Here is a 21,870-nt window from a genome sequence, read left to right as displayed (position 1 = left end):
TTTTGCCACTCCTAATATTGTAGCAATTTCTCGGATGGGTTTTTTCTGTTTTCGCAACTTAAGGATGGCTTGTTTCACCTGCATGGAGAGCTCCTTTGACCGCATGTTTTCTTCACAGCAAAATCTTCCAAATGCAAGCACCACACCTCAAATCAACTCCAGGCCTTTTATCTGCTTAATTGAGAATGACATAACGAAGGAATTGCCCACACCTGCCCATGAAATAGCCTTTGAGACAATTGTCCAATTACTTTTGGTCCCTTTAAAAACAGGGTGGCACATGTTAAGGAGCTGAAACTCCTAAACCCTTCATCCAATTTTAATGTGGATACCCTCAAATGAAAGCTGAAAGTCTGGACTTTATGTCCATGTCCATTATATAACTATAACTTGAATATGTTTCAGTAAACAGGTAAAAAAACAAAATTTGTGTCAGTGTCCAAATATATATGGACCTAACTGTACACAGGCTGCTAAGTGACCATGGTATAATCAAGATAAGGTCCACCAAAGCATCCTGATATCTCAAAATAATGAACATGGCACAGGTGATTTCTTTTGACAAGCTGTGCCACTGGGTCTTATCTATTATCTGCACCTGCCTAATGATTTACAAACCAAACACTGACCTCCACGGTGTGACTGATATCACTTTGTTTCATGTTTTGTTATACAAAGTCGAGAGGTGACAGTTGGTAACCAGGAAATGGAACGATGCTCCACCTCTATCATAGTCTCTGCGGTCCCGGTCGTCATAGCGATCCCGGTATCTGTCTCTGCCACTGTCGTAGCGATCGCTGTCCCGGCGCGGACCGTCGCGGTACCTGTCTGAGTCATAGCGATCTCGGGATCCTAAAATTCAGGAAGCATCAGAATTGTTTGATTTAGAAAGTGAACAGAAAAAGCAGTTTCCTTCATAATGTCAACAGCAGTTACAACAAGAAAAGAACTACAGTACAATTGTACACAACTAAAACAGAACTCATTTGCTAACTGAAATTAAATTGCTCACGTTCTCCATAGGCATCGTCTCGGCGCGGCCCTTCGTCCACGTCAACACTTGGCCTTGCTCGCCAGTCTGAGTCAGTTTTGTCTGGACCCATGTCGCTGCTACGATTACGGTCTCGACCTGACATTGAACGGTCGTCCCTCTCTGGAAAACAGTGGCCATTTAAGTTACATTCATTTCTTAATAATTAAACCAAAAGCTGTTGATTTTAATAGGGCTACATCTAATTTCAGGCCTTTAAGATCGCTAATTAAAACCAAATAGAAATGCTAAGCTCAAGCTTGACTGTCATCTGTAAACAAATATTATTACATTAAGGAAATCAATATGAATAAGTCTTCAGTTGAGTAGATATACAAGTAGCATATAGTAATTAAACACACCTTTCTCGTTGGACTGATCTGCAATGTCTACACGGATTCGGCGATTCCCCAAGTTCTACAGAACAAGAAAGGGAGTAATAGTTATAATCTATCTCAAGGTTACAAAAGGAAAAACACTACCCGGTGAACTCAATTCCAGGACAACAAACCTTTCTTTTGTTAATAAACTATACACTTTGCATATACAAAACAGAGTAAATAATACACTTAAATTTGAATTTTTATTCATTTCAGCCAACCTTTCTTGTCTCTGGCCTCAAGATCACCTTTAGTATTCAAAACGAATCAAGGAATTACAGAGTATAGCACGATAATAAAAAGCTTCACCTCCTCATTGAGACTGAGTGCACGTAGCAGAGACTCCACATCGTCAAACTCTGCGTAGCCAAAGCCCTTCAGTCGCTCCGGGTTGCTGGGTTCTCGTGGGAGACGCACCGCACTGATCTACAAGAACAACACAGATTACATAAAGCAGGGTGGCGATACTCTAACCTCTCTGAAAAGACAGAATTTTGACTGCAAATGCATTTTTCCTTAGAGTGAGTCTCAAATTGTGTTTTATTACAGTGAGCAAACACAACTGCATACATTTTGAGTGAAATCTTGCAACGAAATTGAGAGTTTAAGTGTGACACACAGAAAATGTGTATTTTTACTGTGCAGTTTACAACCCCGATTCCAAAAAAGTTGGGACAAAGTACAAATTATAAATAAAAACGGAATGCAATAATTTGCAAATCTCAAAAACTGATATTGTATTCACAATAGAACATAGACAGCATATCAAATGTCGAAAGTGAGACATTTTGAAATTTCATGCCAAATATTGGCTCATTTGAAATTTCATGACAGCAACACATCTCAAAAAAGTTGGGACAGGGGCAATAAGAGGCTGGAAAAGTTAAAGGCACAAAAAAGGAACAGCTGGACGACCAAATTGCAACTCATTAGGTCAATTGGCAATAGGTCATTAACATGACTGGGTATAAAAAGAGCATCTTGGAGTGGCAGCGGCTCTCAGAAGTAAAGATGGGAAGAGGATCACCAATCCCCCTAATTCTGCGCCGACAAATAGTGGAGCAATATCAGAAAGGAGTTCGATAGTGTAAAATTGCAAAGAGTTTGAACATATCATCATCTACAGTGCATAATATAATCAAAAGATTCAGAGAATCTGGAAGAATCTCTGTGCGTAAGGGTCAAGGCCGGAAAACCATACTGGGTGCCCGTGATCTTCGGGCCCTTAGACGGCACTGCATCACATACAGGCATGCTTCTGTATTGGAAATCACAAAATGGGCTCAGGAATATTTCCAGAGAACATTATCTGTGAACACAATTCACCGTGCCATCCGCCGTTGCCAGCTAAAACTCTATAGTTCAAAGAAGAAGCCGTATCTAAACATGATCCAGAAGCGCAGATGTCTTCTCTGGGCCAAGGCTCATTTAAAATAGACTGTGGCAAAGTGGAAAACTGTTCTGTGGTCAGACGAATCAAAATTTGAAGTTCTTTATGGAAATCAGGGACGCCGTGTCATTTGGACTAAAGAGGAGAAGGACGACCCAAGTTGTTATCAGCGCTCAGTTCAGAAGCCTGCATCTCTGATGGTATGGGGTTGCATTAGTGTGTGTGGCATGGGCAGCTTACACATCTGGAAAGACACCATCAATGCTGAAAGGTATATCCAGGTTCTAAAGCAACATATGCTCCCATCCAGACGACGTCTCTTTCAGGGAAGACCTTGCATTTTCCAACATGACAATGCCAAACCACATACTGCATCAATTACAGCATCATGGCTGCGTAGAAGAAGGGTCCGGGTACTGAACTGGCCAGCCTGCAGTCCAGATCTTTCACCCATAGAAAACATTTGGCGCATCATAAAACGGAAGATACGACAAAAAAGACCTAAGACAGTTGAGCAACTAGAATCCTACATTAGACAAGAATGGGTTAACATTCCTATCCCTAAACTTGAGCAACTTGTCTCCTCAGTCCCCAGACGTTTACAGACTGTTGTAAAGAGAAAAGGGGATGTCTCACAGTGGTAAACATGGCCTTGTCCCAACTTTTTTGAGATGTGTTGTTGTCATGAAATTTAAAATCATCTAATTTTTCTCTTTAAATGATACATTTTCTCAGTTTAAACATTTGATATGTCATCTATGTTCTATTCTGAATAAAATATGGAATTTTGAAACTTCCACATCATTGCATTCCATTTTTATTTACAATTTGTACTTTGTCCCAACTTTTTTGGAATCGGGGTTGTATTAGACATACCTACACTGTTGGCATACGTAGACAATATTTACTCATTTAAACATAGAGCTTCAACATACAGTGGTGCTTGAAAATTTGTGAACCCTTTAGAATTTTCTATATTTCTGCATAAATATGACCTAAAACATCATCAGATTTTCACACAAGTCCTAAAAGTAGATAAAGAGAACCCAGTTAAACAAATGAGACAAAAATATTATACTTGGTCATTTATTTATTGAAGAAAATGATCCAATATTACATATCTGTGAGTGGCAAAAGTATGTGAACCTCTAGGATTAGCAGTTGATTTGAAGGTGAAATTAGAGTCAGGTGTTTTCAATCAATGGGATGACAATCAGGTGTGAGTGGGCACCCTGTTTTATTTAAAGAACAGGGAGCTATCAAAGTCTGATCTTCACAACACGTTTGTGGAAGTGTATCATGGCACGAACAAAGGAGATTTATGAGGACCTCAGAAAAAGCATTGTTGATACTCATCAGGCTGGAAAAGGTTACAAAACCATCTCTAAAGAGTTTGGACTCCACCAATCCACAGTCAGATAGATTGTGTACAAATGGAGGAAATTCAAGATCATTGTTACCCTCCTCAGGAGTGGTCGACCAACAAAGATCACTCCAAGAGCAAGGCATGTAATAGTCGGCGAGGTCACAAAGGACCCCAGGGTAACTTCTAAGCAACTGAAGGCCTCTCTCACATTGGCTAATGTTAATGTTCATGAGTCCACCATCAGGAGAACACTGAACAACAATGGTGTGCATGGCAGGGTTGCAAGGAGAAAGCCACTGCTCTCCAAAAAGAACATTGCTGCATGTCTGCAGTTTGCTAAAGATCACGTGGACAAGCAAGAAGGCTATTGGAAAAATGTTTTGTGGACGGATGAGACCAAAATAGAACTTTTTGGTTTAAATGAGAAGCGTTATGTTTGGAGAAAGGAAAATACTGCATTCCAGCATAAGAACCTTATCCCATCTGTGAAACATGGTGGTGGTAGTATCATGGTTTGGGCCTGTTTTGCTGCATCTGGGCCAGGACGGCTTGCCATCATTGATGGAACAATGAATTCTGAATTATACCAGCGAATTCTAAAGGAAAATGTCAGGACATCTGTCCATGAACTGAATCTCAAGAGAAGGTGGGTCATGCAGCAAGACGATGACCCGAAGCACACAAGTCATTCTACCAAAGAATGGTTAAAGAAGAATAAAGTTAATGTTTTAGAATGGCCAAGTCAAAGTAAGCAACGAGAAGCAGCAGCTGTGCAAACGCGAAGTCATCCATTATTATTACTGTTGTTGCTGCTGCTTCTTCCGTGTTGTTTTTGCTTCGATATTCGTGCCAAGGTTTATGCAAATGCAGCGATGTAACTGATGTATACAACGACGTAACTGACGTATACAGCGACATAATGACGTGGCTTCCCTTAGCACTGCGAGCTATGGAAAAGCAAACTGGTTCTCCGCTGGCTCACAAGTTGAACGAGTTGTGAACCAGCACCAGCACTGGCCCCGAACCAGCCCTGGAACTGATTTGGTGGAAAAGGGGTATGTGTGTCTTCGATCTATCGTATGCCCCGAATACTTGTTTAAAATTTTGTTTTATTAAAACTGTCCATATGGTGTAGTTTTTTTTAATTGGGAAACATATCATAATTGCTGTTGTTACAAAGGGTGAAAACACAAATGAAATAAAATGCAAATCACATCACTTCAAATCTGAAAATTACCATGGAAATAAAAATAAAATGGATTCCATCTAACTTTAGTTTACAGTCGGCGTATCAGACGCTCGCTGGCCATGCTGTGAAAACTGCATGCAGAAACTCATCTAAGTTTCCAAACCTGTCATTGCTTAACTCTTGAATATTTTCTATCGTGAATACAATCATTAAAAAGCTTATAATCTCTGCTTTCCAAAGAAATGTATCTCGTTGAGATCTGTTCAGTACTTTGCGAGTAACAGCAGGTTGAATTTGGTACAACAGAATAAAAACTCTGCTCGCGTGACGTCGGGAAACTGCCGGTGCTTTTTGAGTCACGGGAAAGCGGTCAGGCTCTCTCTTTTCTGATCGGTTTCTGACTGGGTTACTCGTGAATATCAATCAGATAACTTTTATAGAGATGTTCTCTAGTTCTCACTGTTTCTGATGAAGTATTCAGCAAAATTTTCCGTCAGCTAGTTTTGATGTTATGCTTCACGGGAGACTTCGAAGTGAGTTTTCATAGCTTTACCTACTTATTTTTTCAAATCAAACTGATTCATGGAAATCAATAACTATTTTAGAATATGGACCCTTTTCACGTGACGTCACGACAAACGCGGCCGCCATTTTGGACGTGTACTACCAGTAGTTTACTACAGCCAGCACTGAGGAACGGCAGCAAAGAAAGTGTTTATTTTCAGCAAGACTTCCATCATGCCACTATGTTGTTGTGCACCTGGATGTAGTAACATCAACAAACAAGGCAAGGGTTATCATTTTATCGGATCCCGGTAGATGCTGACCGACGGAGAAGATGGATAGCGGCATACCAACGCTTGTGTAGTGACCACTTTGTTGGAGGTAAGACGAATAAAATTAGCCAGAAAAGGCATTACATTGCTGTTAACATTCCATTCTAGTTTACTGTAATTATGATCTGGCAGCTATTTACACCGGATCCAGTGTAAATAGCCGCCGGAGCCAACGTCCGAGGTTCCGGAGCGCGCTCGCTCGCGGCCCGGCCGGAGCCGGCGGCCGCGGAGCCGACGGCCGCGGAGCCGGCGCGCGCTCGCTCGCGGCCCGGCCGGACGTTGGCTCCGGCAGCTATTTACACTGGATCCGGTGTAAATAGCTGCCAGATCATAATTACAGTAAACTAGTAAATACAGTTTTCTGCATCTCGCTCCTTTTTCTTTTATGTTTGTCGCCTTCCTCGCATTCAAACCGATTTGAGCCGAAGTCCACTACATGTCCAAAATGGCGGTCGCGTTTACGAAGGTCACGTGACTGAAAAGGGTCCATAACTGTAGTTGTTTGGATGTAAAATACTGAGATCTTAGTGGTCGGAATGAGATTTGAAAAAAAAAAAACAGAAGTCAGAAACGTGAGTGCCAATTTTAATTCAATTAATTGGAATTGTTTATTGGATGTGGCTCATACAGTTTTTTTTCGAGGTTCGCCTTGAAAGCTGTGAATATTATCATTTATATTCTTTAATATAAACACTAGCAGGCCTTACTTTTGAGAAATACAAAGGCCTACAGAGCGCAAAGAGGCTATTAGAAATAATCTTTTAAATACTTTTTTATTGACTTTACTGAGTTAACGGTTTACCTAATTAGCATAATTAATAATTTGTTTTTATTAATTTTCAAACTTTATATTCAGTATACAACCATCTACGCGCCCACCAATTTCCATGTAAACATCTTGAAAAATAGAGAAGTTATTAAGAAAAAAACATTTGATCTCATTCGTTAATGATAATATTCATATAGAATATTAAGGCAGTTTTCTAAAAATTAGGCCGTTTTTTCAATCTTTGATTTGTAATATCTGAAGAACGGATAAACATATTTTAATTCTGTAAAAAGTATGTTGTTCTGCATTCAGTTCTGAATTCAATGAGAGCAGTTTCAAGCAATTTGGATTGAATTTGAATTTTCACCTGATATGCCTATTTGCATAAACCCATGTCAAAATGAGCCAGAACCAGAATGTTTGATCACATTACCTTTAGGACTGATACACTGAAAATTGCAGCTCAAATTCTGTTTTGAAATTGTATGTTTTTCAGGTTTTCAATCGTGCTGAACTGCTACCTGAAATCATGATTTGCATATACACGTTTATTACTTTATTTCAAATGGAACCAATTTCTACATCGTTAAATTGAACCCGTCTTTAGTATCATGAAATACTGTTAATGATACACTCACAGGTGCAAGACAATGGAGCAAATTTAAGATTAAAATGAAAAATAAAGCAACTTACACTGAGTCCATGGAAAAAGCTCTTGATGGAGTCTTCGGTCACGTCATAGGGCAGGTTGCCCAGGAAGGCGGTGTATGGTGGGCAACGTGGCAGCCGTGAGTGGTCGATGTTGGGCTCGCGGGCAGCGCGGGGTGCCGTAGGCAGGATGGAACGATCAATGGGGGGTGCACGATACACATCTTCCTCCGTGTGCCAGGAGGTAGTAACTGTCAGCAAGAGAGTCAGGGATAAAATTCCCAAAACAATTGAAGTCCACGTCTGCACACACTGATCGTGCAATAATTCAATACATAGTTATGAATTAAGGGAGACTGAAATAAACCATGCAACCAGGGTCTTGACTAGACCCAAATGTTTGATCATATTACTCTTATCCACACTACGTACATTAGCTACACTACTACCAGTAATATTTTTCATTAAGTTCAAGTCCTATAAATTAATTAAAGTTTCATGATCAACAAACAACTGAGAAGACATTCGCATGTGAAAATGTGAATTCCACAAGACCAACCAAAATCATCAGGTAAATTAATTATTAAGCCAGGTAAATAAATAAGCAACAAGGAAAAGACCAACTGAACCTCATTTCTAAGCACGATACAGGCTGTGTAGTTTTTGCGAGTGCTCTCACCGTCTCCCTCCAGGTCATCTGTCTCATCTGCCCAACTGGTAGGTTTTGTGGGTGTGTAACTTGGTACAGAGCTGCCCCCACTGTCTTCTGCTAAGAAATCAGTTAGGGTGAGGGTCTTCCCCTTCTTGCCCTTCTTCTTAGCTGCAAAAAAGGCACATTATGTATATTTACATGCAAATATTTCACAACTCTTCAGCAAATTCTCAAATAAAGTCTAGCAGGAATAGAGCTGGCGAGCTGGTTAGCACAGCAAGAAGGTTCCGGGTTTGAACCTCACAGCCGAAGGGCGCCTTTCTGTGTGGAGTTTGCATGTTCTCCCCGTGTCTGTGTGGGTTTCCTCCGGGAGCTCTAGTTTCCCCCATAGGTGTGAATGTGTGTGTGAATGGTTGAGAAGAGAAAACCTCTGTAATAATCCAGTAGAAGGCAACAGGAAACCACTGCTGCAATTCTTCACTAGAAACTGATATCTGGAGCTGTCAGAATGGCCACGTCACTGTAGTGATATGCAAAATGTTACTATTAATGTTATTTGCTCTTGTGTTCATGACTATTTGCTTTCCGTACTGTGATCTCATAGGGAGAACTTCTTGGCTGCTGTGAATCACTAACTGGCCCTTTTGATTTACTATTACAGTGCTTTGTTGCCTATGTTAGTTCATGACCTAGTCATACCTCTTGTGGCTATTGTTCACCATAGCACGTTATAAAAATAAATAAACATATAGATAGTAATAGAGCTACTATGGGGGAAATATTCTGAAGGGGGCGCAGACTGATATAATCAAAAGAGAACTAAAAGAAGCATGAGGCAAGCTACAGCCCACATCATATACACCTGTAGCTGGCCAAAGCAGATAGAAGCATTTCTAAGCATGACATCTAGGGCTGCAAAATAAATCTCAATTTGATTTTTGACTGGATTTTTAAATGTTGATTTATATGTCATTGTGGATCTCCCTGGATCGCTTTTCACATACTTCCTGCACTAGCACAAAACTTGGATCATGGTAGGTTCTATTTTAGATACTGGCACCACACTTGGGCAAAACAGCAGCCGGTGAAATTAATCTCATCTCATCTCATCTCATTATCTCTAGCCGCTTTATCCTGTTCTACAGGGTCGCAGGCAAGCTGGAGCCTATCCCAGCTGACTACGGGTGAAAGGCGGGGTACACCCTGGACAAGTCGCCAGGTCATCACAGGGATGACACATAGACACAGACAACCATTCACACCTACGGTCAATTTAGAGTCACCAGTTAACCTAACCTGCATGTCTTTGGACTGTGGGGGAAACCGGAGCACCCGGAGGAAACCCACGCAGACACGGGGAGAACATGCAAACTCCACACAGAAAGGCCCTCGCCGGCCACAGAGCTCGAACCCAGAACCTTCTTGCTGTGAGGCGACAGCGCTAACCACTACACCACCGCGCCACCTGGTGAAATTAATATGCATGCAAATCCACAATGCTTGCCAGTTATATTTTAATCTTGAAGACTTGCATGGAAGAAGCTGTCCTCACTGCCTATTGCTGACTAGGTTTACCAAATATGATTTTTTTATGATAATAAATTTTTGGTAGAATTAAATGGAGAATAAAGACAGTTAAAAATATCTGATAGGCCTGAACATCCATCTGTTATCTGTAACCACTTATCCTTTACAGGATCGCAGGCAAGCTGGAGCCTATCCCAGCTGACTACGGGCGAAAGGCGGGGTACACCCTGGACAAGTTGCCAGGTCATCACAGGGCTGACACATAGACACAGACAACCATTCACACTCACATTCACACCTACGGTCAATTTAGAGTCACCAGTTAACCTAACCTGCATGTCTTTGGACTGTGGGGGAAACCGGAGCACCCGGAGGAAACCCACGCGGACACGGGGAGAACATGCAAACTCCGCACAGAAAGGCCCTCGCCGGCTGCTGGGCTCGAACCCAGACCTTCTTGCTGTGAGGCGACAGTGCTAACTACTACACTACGCCACTATGCTGCCTAGAGCTGAACATGTAACACCAAATGTCATTGCATCATTAAATATAAAATAAAACCCTATTCGGTTCCAATATGCAAATGCCCAAATGTTGCCTTCTGTTGTTACACAGTTTACCAGAGTAAGGATATGGGTGTGAATAATTTTATTTATATTCACAGAATTTCTTAGTGATGGTAAAAGTACAGATTGCTTTTGTTGTTTAATGATTTTTTTAAAAACTGTTACATAAATGTACTTACTATTCAAGAGAGAAAAAAAACAGATTATGATCTTCCAAACAACTTATGAAATCACACCCCAAGTTCATTCTGCAGTTAATGAGACAGAGACAGACAATTAATTACAAATCAAGTGTGTCTGTGTTCGCTGCTGGCACTTAGTAGAGGTGTGCATGGGATTACCACTCCCAAGCCAACCTGCTCTCTTAAAAAGTTTGAAAATCCTGCACTCTCCTGCAGTTATTAATTTTGTTTGTGCCTGCATGCAATATTTTATAATGAATTTTAGAACGACGGTTCTATTTCCCAAAATATAAACAAATTTGTCATTTAAAAACAGGGACCCTGACCAGAATGAAACATTTTCTGAAGATGAATGCAAGAAGGTAATTTGTATAAGAATCTGATTTTAGATCAAAAACACTATTCTGCCATCTTTTTGGGTTTTCTTTTCAGTAAAAGAGTCTCATATCAGGCGGCACGGTGGTGTAGTGGTTAGCGCTGTCGCCTCACAGCAAGAAGGTCCGGGTTCGAGCCCCGTGGCTGGCGAGGGCCTTTCTGTGTGGAGTTTGCATGTTCTCCCCGTGTCCGCGTGGGTTTCCTCCGGGTGCTCCGGTTTCCCCCACAGTCCAAAGACATGCAGGTTAGGTTAACTGGTGACTCTAAATTGACCGTAGGTGTGAATGTGAGTGTGAATGGTTGTCTGTGTCTATGTGTCAGCCCTGTGATGACCTGGCGACTTGTCCAGGATGTACCCCGCCTTTCGCCCGTAGTCAGCTGGGATAGGCTCCAGCTTGCCTGCAACCCTGTAGAACAGGATAAAGCGGCTAGAGATAATGAGATGAGATGAGTCTCATATCAATTCTCAGCTTCAATCAATATTTGAGAATGGAAGCTTTCTACAATCCTAAATCAGAAAACATTGGGACGGTATGGAAAATGCAAATAAAAAAAAAGAAAGCAGTGATTTTGAAATTTACTTTGACTTGTATTTCATTACAGACAGTATGAACCCAAGATATTTCATGTTGTCTGGTCAACTTCATTTCATTTGTTAATATACATCCGTTCCTGCATTTCAGGCCTGTAGCACATTCCAAAAAATGTTGGGACGGGGAAAATTTAGGGCTGGTAATGAGGTAAAACAATTAAATAATGATGTGATTTGAAACGGGTGATGCCAACAGGTGATTTTAATCATGATTTGATACAAAACCAGTATCCAGGAAAGACCTAGTTTTGAGGAGCAAAGATGAGCTGAGGATCAGCAGTCTGCCAACAAATGTATGAGAAAATTATTGCAATCTCATCTCATCTCATTATCTCTAGCCGCTTTATCCTTCTACAGGGTCGCAGGCAAGCTGGAGCCTATCCCAGCTGACTACGGGCGAAAGGCGGGGTACACCCTGGACAAGTCGCCAGGTCATCACAGGGCTGACACATAGACACAGACAACCATTCACACTCACATCTACGGCCAATTTAGAGTCACCAGTTAACCTAACCTGCATGTCTTTGGACTGTGGGGGAAACTGGAGCACCCGGAGGAAACCCACGCGGACATGGGGAGAACATGCAAACTCCACACAGAAAGGCCCTCGCCGGCCCCGGGGCTCGAACCCAGGACCTTCTTGCTGTGAGGCGACAGCGCTAACCACTACACCACCGTGCCGCCCAATTATTGCAATGATTAATAAAAATAAAAGCCCTCAGAGAAAGATAGGAAGGGATTTGAATATCTCACTCTCTGCAGTGCATAATATCATTAAATGATTCGAGGAATTTTGGTGCATAAAGGGCGCAAGCCTAAGCTGAACACCTTTGATCTCGGATCCCTCAGATGGCACTGCATCAAGAACCATCATTCGTCTATAGTTGCTATATCCACAAGGGCTTGGGATTACTTTGGCAAACCTTCGTCAAGCACTACAATACGGAGTTACATCCACAAATACCAGTTAAAACTGTACTGTGCAAAAGGAAGCCTTATGTTAACTGTGTCCAGAAGCACTGTCGACTTCTCTGGGCTCAGAGGCATCTGGGATGGACCATCACACAGTGGAAATGTGTATTGTGGTCAGACAAATCAGTATTCCAGTCTTTTTTGTAAGAAATAGACACCGTGTACTCTGGACCAAAGACGAAAAGGGCCATCCAGACTATTATCAGCAACAGGTCCAAAAACCAGGGTCTATCATGGTATGGGGTTGTGTCAGTGCCCTTGGCAAAAATAACTTACACTTCTGTGATGTCAGCATTAAAGGGCAGATCATGGGTAAATTCAGGAGCAAGATCAATGCTCCTATTTTATATTAAACTTTGGTCAAATATCTCTAACATTCTGCATTCTCTGCAATTTTTTTTACCTTGTGCAATACCAGAAAAATTCAGTTGAAATCAAGCCATATGAGGCGAATTGGTCCGCCTCTGAAAAAACTTGGCATTTGGATTTCCTGGCAAACATTGATTTTCGTGACATCATCTGTGGGACGCCTCTCTCTGAATCCTACGTCAGCGCTGGTTTGTTTATGAGAAAACGACCTGGTGGGTTTCTGCAAATTTCTTCAACGTTATCGCGTAATTATTAAAATGGTTAACAGATGTATCGTAGGAGGGTGTAGCAACACCAATCTTGATGGGATTAGCACCCATTGTTTCCCAAAAGACCGGACAATGAGAGAGAAATGGGAGCGCTTGGTCTACACAGGCTGTGCACTGAAACCGTGCAAAGCTCGCGCAGTCTACTGGTGCTTCCGCAGGTAACGTCACGAATCTGGCTCCAGACTCCCTTGGGATTTTTCCAGACGCGTTTTGTTATTTTATTTTTTTCTGCTGTAGACAGATGGCCTTGTGCAAAATTACCCTTCTGGATGAGTGTGTAAAGAGACATACTTTCATATAAAAAAACCGAAATTGGTCCAGAATATGCACTTTAATGCAGAAAAGTATACTGAGACATCTTTTAAGTATTCTGAGAAGGAATGGCAACATTACAAAAAGTGCTAAATGCTTTATTGTCCCAACTTTTTAAAAATGTGTTACGAGAATTAAAACTGAGCTGTTTATTTTGGAAAAAAAACTTAATGAGGTTAAACGTTAAATAATGTGCTGTTGTATTGCTTTGAGTACAATCCAAGTCAAAGATTATTCACAAATTGTTGTTTTCAGTTTTAATTTCAATTTCAACATACCGTCCTGACTTTTTCTGATTTGGGGTTGTGACGTGATGAAGCATGAGCCACTTGCAACATTTAAGAAAGCTGCATTTTGCTTCGGACTATAGTAATCTACTACTAACTCGCCATCTTCTCCTCCCCCTTTATTATGAGTTAAGAAAACCTGGGATAAACAGTTGTCTGTGTTAAAATATGCAGTACAACTGAAATCCCCATTATATTGCCCAATCAAATAACACCGTTTCACCCACAAGGTGAAGTCACTGGTGTGATACATGGGCGCATGCTTGGACCATTATTTAGTGTGGTGTGTTTTAGTGACGTAATGGAGAACCTGAAGCGTCGAAGCTTGCTTTGAAAACTACAAAGCAGTGCTTCCAAAAGCAGTGACTCAAAGCTTGTATTGAAGTGCCAAAGTCAAGTGATCATGTGACGACCGAGGCTATGTTCCATACACACCTATGTGACTGTGTTGTCAGTGGATCAGCAGTTAAAACTGGTTCAAATCACTATGTGGTGTTTCCATGTGCATAGTATCGAGTATTTTAGTTTATGAATGTTTTACTGACACAAATAAAACGAACTAACCTCCTCTGTTCCATGTGAACATTTTTTTTTCAAAGGCAGGGGAGATTGCTAATAAGAAAATGAACAGAATGAGCACCAAGACTGTTGAATAGGGCTGTTACAATATGCGTATCGAAATCGCGATACGCAGAGCCACGATCCGTGTCGCGATACAAGAAGGCAGAATCGCGGTACACCCTTTCAAACTTCTCCTCAGCCCAAAAACAGAGGCGCTTCCAAACTTCAATTTATGAATACTTTACTTTTTATTTAAATTACATTTTAAACTTACTTAAATTACTTTTATTTTTTTATATCTCTTAGTAAGTCGTTTTTTCGCCGACCTGCGACAATCTTCTGCGAGTCACGCAACGTCCACACTCGCCACTGGCAGAGCATTCATTTCTTTTAAGCGGTCGCCATTCTGGTTGCGACGCGGGGAGCGAATCTGTAAACAAGCAGCTCATTGGCTGGCTAGGTGTGCCACAAGCCAATCACAATCACTTGACCGGAAAGGCATGCAGTGTTGCCAGATTGGGCGGGTTTAGGTGCTTTTTGGCTGGTTTTGAACATATTTGGGGGTGGAAAACGTTAGCAATATCTGGCAACACTGAAGGCATGTCTGCTTGGGCGGAAGCCTTCTGCGGTAGTTACATTTTGACACGCGAGCAATGTTTCACCATAAAAATTCCATAATTTCCATCTGTTTTCCACGATCACAGAAAATCATTGGCCCTATGAGAGTGAGACAGTGAGAGAGCCACCCCACAAAAAAAATCTTAACGGATTTACACGATTTGGAAAAATGACTTTTTCAGAACCGAAAAAACAGAGCTTCCGGCTCAACAGTATTATTTTGAGAAATAAAACAATCTTTGGATATACGTTTGTTCATTTTTGCATACATATTACTCATTCTCTGCAGTGGTCTGAATTATTTGTTATTAAATAGTTAATGTAAGTAAGTAAATGTTAATAAGTCAAATTTACTACTTTAAAAAAACATTTTTAAAAAAATCGTGGGTGTATCGAATCGTGGGTCAAAAATCACGATACGAATCGAATCGTGAGTTGGGTGTATCGTTACAGCCCTATTGAACAAATACTTTTCTTCAATACAAATCTTTAAACTCCCCATGTCTTATTGTCACACAAGCGTGTTTATCCATAAGCAAAATATATTCTGTTTTAATATATCTTAAATCAGTCATATATATTATATGAACAGAAACAAAAACATATCCACAGGCCTCTGCTATTAATTTTCTTTACCATTAGGGGTCGCTAGTGTGCACTGTGTTAAACAAAGCTTCGAAGAATGACCCTTTCCTCAACTCAAAGCTTCATTGCTCCATCTATTATCTACTTGGCATATCACTGTTTTCTATATCACGACAGAGAACCAGAATAAACTTGCATCAAATTAACTATCGCAACTGCAGGCCGTCATAGAGTTTCGTGCAAAGTTATCTGTTTATCTGTCTGGTCTATTTGACAGAAAATGACAATGAAGAGATGTGGTGATGTGCGTGCAACAGTTTATCGAATCTATCCGTTTTGCATATCATTACAGTGATGTGGCCACTCTGACAGCTCCAGCCATCAGAATTTCTAGGGAAGAACAACAGTAGTGATTTTCCGTTGCCTTCTACTGGATTATTATCAAAGTTTTCTCCTCTCAACCATTCACACCTATCAGACCCTCCAGGATTTCACGATGTTGTGATTTGCAACTTCAACGCAAATTCAACCAATCCCCGCGAATTCAGGGTGGTGTTGCAATTATATCCAATCACCGCAACTTTCCCACAAATTTGACCAATTGTTGGCATCGTCTTGAGGTGACGTCTACAAACTACCTTCCGCCTTACTTCCAGTGTTGCCAGATTGGGCGGTTTCAAGTGCATTTTGGCGGGTTTTGAACATATTTTGGGCTGGAAAACGTCAGCAGTATCTGGCAACACTGCTTACTTCCATGTATACGTTCAAGAGAAGCAGCATGTGCGAGTCAGTGTTTAAGTAGGCTTAAATTCTGTTACTGAAAGTGTGTTATGTTTACAGTGAAGGACTGTGTGCACTTTACATTATTTTACTTAATACAAGAAATTAATGGATGCCAACATTTTTGCCAAAATGGTATTTTATTTTCCATTGTTTAGGCAGCTTCAGCATCATACTGTGAGATTCTGTTCAAATTGTTTTCTTCTTCTATGAAGCCTGAGCCATTTATTTTATTAGTTTATAATTATTGTTTAATTTAGTCTTCAGGAGAGACTGCCTGCACACAGTACTAGTATTAATAGTTTTTTTTTCTTACATGAAAGCTGAGGCATTTATATTATATTTTAAGGTAACTTCATGTTGTGCTGTGAGGTTCTCTGCACTTTAACTTTTGAACCAACAGGAGCATTTGGATAAGTAAAGCCTATTTTTCTGCATTTTTGTAGTCCTGGTAATCTTTTATATTGGTAAAGTTGTTTATAGGACCATTTCTCAGTGTCTTTGTTTTTTTAATCAATAGTTTTTCAGTAATAACTTAATATTTAACATATCACTCAATTTTAATCACAAAAAGAGAAAATCGCAACAATTTCTCGCAACTTTCACTTCCTCCCGCAATGTAATCGCAACAAAAACCTAAAAAACACCGCAACTTTCATCGCAATTTTTTGGAAACCCCCCCCGCAACATCAGACATTTTAGCCCGCAACAATCACAAAAAAGACCCGCAAAATCCTGGGGGGACTGACCTATGGGCAATTTAGAGTAGCCAGTAACCTAACCGCATGTCTTTGAACTCAACTGTGGGGAAACTGGAGAAAACCCACACAGACACCGGAAGAACATACAAGCTCCATATAGCAAGGCCCCCTGTTGGCCACTAGGCCCGAACCCAGAACTTTCTTGCTGTGAAGTGACAGTGCTAACTGCACCACTGTGCCGTCCCATTGCTCGTGTATTTTTATGTTTGCCATAGAAAGTGTTAATGCTGCCTTCTATTTTAATTTGTTAGTCTTGTTTAAAAGCATCACAAATATTAGGCCTCTCAAGGTTTTAGAACAGTCCACACTTGGCTGACATGATCATTTCTCATCTAACGACAAATAAAGAAATAAAATTACAGAAATAAACAAATAACTAAAGGAGATGCTTCAAAAACACACATAACAGAAATTCTAAAACTTTTTGTGGTGGCACCTTCTTAAAAACATCAAAAGTATTTTGAGAGTAAAAATGTTCCATTATGGCTTTCAGACCAGAACGGCAAAGTAAAAAATATGCTTGATTGTCAAAGATGTCTAAAATGGCATGCTGGTAGTTCTTCACCCTTTAATAAAAAACCATGGGTGAGCCTTGAATGACCAATACAACACTTGGTATTAGCGTTGTTCTGCTTGAAACCAGCCTCAAGACCACGTTTTGAAGGTCTTGATCTCGTCTCGGAATCAACTCTATATCTATTTGGTCTTGTCTTGGTTTTAGACATGGAGGACTCTGGATTTTGTTTCAAGACAGGGCACAACTGCAGGGATTTCACTAAATTGTCTGATTTATTTGTTAAACTCATTTACTGTGATTGGATGTAAAACTTCCTGCTTTAAACGCAACCAATAATGTGACATTTTTATTCCTGTTAACAGCCGTCAGCCCTCCCCGCCCCTCTTCACACACATTGGTCTGATCCTGACTTGGTCTCAAACACTCAAAAGCGTGGTCTTGTCTCGGTCTCGATGCACTCTAGTCTTGGTCATGATTTGGTCTCAGGTTAGGTGGTCTTGACTACAACACTACCTGGTATACGCCACCTGTTCATGTTTCTCATCTAACACTGGGGTACAACAATAAGACTGTTATCACCAGACAGCTTAATGGAGATACGCGGAACCATGGCCTCACTTTTTGTTTATAAATGCCTTGAGACCTCAAGAATGGCATAGGAAAAGTTTTAAGCGTTAACGATAAATCTAATATAGTAATTTTTATGATTAAAATGATTCATATAGGTAGCGGTCTGAGTGAATGACCTCGACATCTGTGACGTCACAGCAGGAAGGCTATCGGCCTCATCGCCATTTCCGCTATACTAAAACACAGAGCTGACTGCAACTTCAAGCTTCCATTTTGAGCTAATTTATCGCCATGCCACGTAGATGTGTTGCTGGTGGGTGCAGCAACACGACAGAAGGTGGATTTACGTTGCATTCATGGCCCAAGAATGTTCAAACTGCAATGATTTGGACACGTTTTGCGAGACGTTCACGGGCACATTGGGCGCCTACTTAGTGGTCTCTCCTCTGCTCTGCACATTTTACTGACGACTTGTACGAAACCTCTGATCTGTTGAGAAGCGTTGGCTATAAGCCCATAGTGAAAGAGGGTGCAGTACCAACAATTAAAGGAAAATAAAACCACAAGAAAAGGAAAGTAAGTTCACTTGCACCAGTTCTCCTGGAGTGTGAGCCGAGGGTTGTTGCTAAAACCCGGGACGGAACGGGATGGGACATATTATCACTTGGGCAGTGACCTCCCCGCGTTTTTTGCTAAAACCAGTGATGTCCCATCCTGTCCTGGGTTTTAGTAATTGCCTGAGTCGAGCAGTAATTTATGCTGACAACCCAGTCCTCGCAGATAGCGTCGCAGACAGTGTCTGCGTAGCCCCCCCACCTTCGCAGACGCTCTGCGCGCACCTCCCAAAAATTGTGACCACCGCAGAAGCCTCGCAGACAGCGTCGCAGACAAGAGGGCTCTGATTGGTCCACTCTACATCCGCTGTACACGCACTTCCGCTTCCCTACTTTCCCGGTTTGGTTTGTTTTCACGACCGCCATTTTTAAAAACATGAGCGAAGATGGAGCAGCACAAAGAGCGGTTGATCGAGGAAGTGAGGAAGTACGTACATCCAGGGTTCCTACAGATATTTTATGTTGAATTTACTACCTTTTTACTACCTTCACAATTTTTTTTACTACCACAGCGACAATTTGGATTTGGACATTTTCTCACAATTTAACAAGGTAATCTTTGAGTGTATGTGTTAGTCCAAGTGAATGTGCTACATATAAGTTAGTGACAACTCTACCCAAAGAGTTGGATTGATGAGACAAGATAGAAAGAAAATCTGAACGTACCGGTAGTGTAACTCTCTTTCCCTTTGGACGCATAATAGAACCTCCCATTGCTAGGGCTACACATGGAGTAATGCATATTTGCATAAAAGAAAACAAACTTCCACATAATTTATAATTTTATTGAACTGTGAAACTGTGGCCCATAACCTCTTAACGGGTACACAGATTTGCACTAAACCTTGTGTGTCAACACTTCACATTAGGTACAAGATCTGATTACATTTTGTCGGCCAACACTTTCAAGATGGCCAACCTTTTGTTTGTGGAATAATCTTTTGAACAGGTGAACAGATTTGCACAAAAAATCTTATGTGCTTAGGTACATCAACTCATTACATTTAGATCAGGTCAAATGGCAAACACGAACCCACACACACACAAAGCGCACCAGGCGCACACACAAAGCACACCAGGCACACACACACAACGCACCAGGCACACACACACACAACGCACCAGGCACACACACACACAACGCACCAGGCACACACACACACACACACACACACAACGCATTACATGTGCCTCAGTTGTTTGACCTTTTCTTCGATCAACTTTTCAATGAACGCCTCTCGCCGATTGCCATCTACCGCCTTTAGCCAGTCTTTAAAATCAGGTTCCTCCAGCCAGAGGTCTGAAAATTTGCATTTCCCCATTGTTTAATTCTTGTGCAGATGTCGCCAGTCAGGTCAACAGATAGATTCGACTAGAGCCGTATAAACAAAGTCAGTCTTGTACTAAACAATCTCTGGTATAAATTTATACTGGATTAGACCGTTATTGGAATTCAATGCGCATGCGCCACCAACTCCTCACTGCGGTCCTCCTCGATACATAAAAATAAATTCGCCCAAATGTAGTAATTTATGGATATTATGGCATGCAGGTTAATTAAACGAATTAGAAAACACATAGGCCCAGTTGGATGGGGGTCAAAAAAATTTACTACCATGTCAGATAACGTTTACTACCTTTTACTACTTTTTACTGGCCATAATTTAGCCTATTTTAATTAACTACCTTTTAAAACCCCGTGGGAACCCTGACATCTATACGACTCCAGTTCTAGTCATTATAAGTAACCGGAGGATAAACACTCCACTAACTACACCCACCAACTACTCCTAGCGATTTCGCGCCTTCGCGCCCCCTTGCGTTGTGGCGGTGAATAACATCGCGCACGCCCGCTCAACGATAAATTACAACTGTCTGCGAAAAGCTATCTGCGAAAGCCTTGTCGCAAGAGCATGCAGAGGCCTTTAAAACTGGTTACCGCAATGACGTCACGCACTCAGGGCTGGCTGGCTCAAGGCCAATTTATGCTGACAACGCAGTCCTCGCAGATGGCGTCTGTGAAGCCCCCCCCTTCGCAGACGCTCTGCGTGCACCTCCCAAAAATTGTGACCACCGCAGAAGCCTCGCAGACAGTGTCGCAGACAAGAGGGCTCTGATTGGTCCACTCTACATCCGCTGTACATGCACTTCCGCTTCCCTACTTTCCCGGCTTGGTTTGTTTTCACGACCGCCATTTTTAAAAACACGAGTGAAGATGGAGCAGCACGAAGAGCGGTTGATCGAGGAAGTGAGGAAGTACGTACATCTATACGACTCCAGTTCTAGTCATTATAAGTAACCGGAGGATAAACACTCCACTAACCACACCCACCAACTACTCCTAGCGATTTCGCGACTTCGCGCCCCCTTGCGTTGTGGCGGTGAATAACATCGCGCACGCCCGCTCAACGATAAATTACAACTGTCTGTGAAAAGCTATCTGCGAAAGCCTTGTCGCAAGAGCATGCAGAGGCCTTCAGCGGGGCAGCTCGAATGCCAACTTTACGGTCGATTTTAACTCTCAAAAAATTTTTTTTTTTTTTTTTGCGGTCAAAATCCTGCGCTCTGATTGGCTGGCGAGCGGGTCTGTATCCTACGATACGGACCCCAGTTATGAATGTCTGGCGACTCGCTCGTTCACAACAACAACAACAACCATAGTAGCGATATTTGTCAACATTTATTTTCGCATTTCTCAGGAGAATAGCATTAATTTTACAGCATGGATAGCGATAACGACAGTGCTCACAGCGAAAGCGAGTTCTACTACCCTGAGGAAGAAGAAATAAAACAAAACATTTCAGGAGAAAGCTAAAAACCTCTAACTGTTGCTAACGCCGAGCAAAAACATGGCTGAATCCTGAATGACTCCTATTTGTATAAATAGAGGACTACATAGGCGGCAAAATGTAGTTTTTTTCCTGCCATGGAAGTGCACTTGTATACCGAGGAGGAAGCCATTTGCATTACAGCCGTGAATGAGGATTCAAAATGGCGGCTCGGCTCAGTTTTCCCTTTCGGGCACTCTCGTTTTCTGTTAGAATTTGGTAAAGAAAAAAAATATATATTATTTACCAGCTTAAGGTCGGTCCGTATGGTGAAATACCGTGACCTCGGCCTTGAATACTGACCTCGGCCCAGAGGGCCTCGCTC

The 21,870-nt window shown here is 41.5% G+C and overlaps 1 protein-coding gene across 3 annotated transcripts in view; it reads right to left on the bottom strand.

Annotated features, from left to right (window-relative positions):
- The window catches only part of eif4ba (eukaryotic translation initiation factor 4Ba), a 63,809-nt gene that overhangs the window by 39,725 nt on the left and 2,214 nt on the right, over window positions 1-21,870 (bottom strand). For all 3 annotated transcript variants that reach the window (XM_060937969.1, XM_060937970.1, XM_060937971.1), the window contains exons 2-7: window positions 8,288-8,428; window positions 7,654-7,859; window positions 1,720-1,836; window positions 1,393-1,447; window positions 1,013-1,153; window positions 724-852 (exon numbers count right to left, since the gene is read on the bottom strand). In XM_060937969.1, the coding sequence (XP_060793952.1) occupies window positions 724-852; window positions 1,013-1,153; window positions 1,393-1,447; window positions 1,720-1,836; window positions 7,654-7,859; window positions 8,288-8,428 (789 nt within the window). The remainder of the gene's footprint in view (window positions 1-723; window positions 853-1,012; window positions 1,154-1,392; window positions 1,448-1,719; window positions 1,837-7,653; window positions 7,860-8,287; window positions 8,429-21,870) is intronic.

The sequence above is a fragment of the Neoarius graeffei genome, chromosome 13, assembly GCF_027579695.1.
Source record: "Neoarius graeffei isolate fNeoGra1 chromosome 13, fNeoGra1.pri, whole genome shotgun sequence".
Classification (NCBI taxonomy): domain Eukaryota; kingdom Metazoa; phylum Chordata; class Actinopteri; order Siluriformes; family Ariidae; genus Neoarius; species Neoarius graeffei.
The sequence above is the reverse complement of the archived record's forward strand: the minus strand, read 5'-3'. Positions and strand labels throughout refer to the sequence as shown.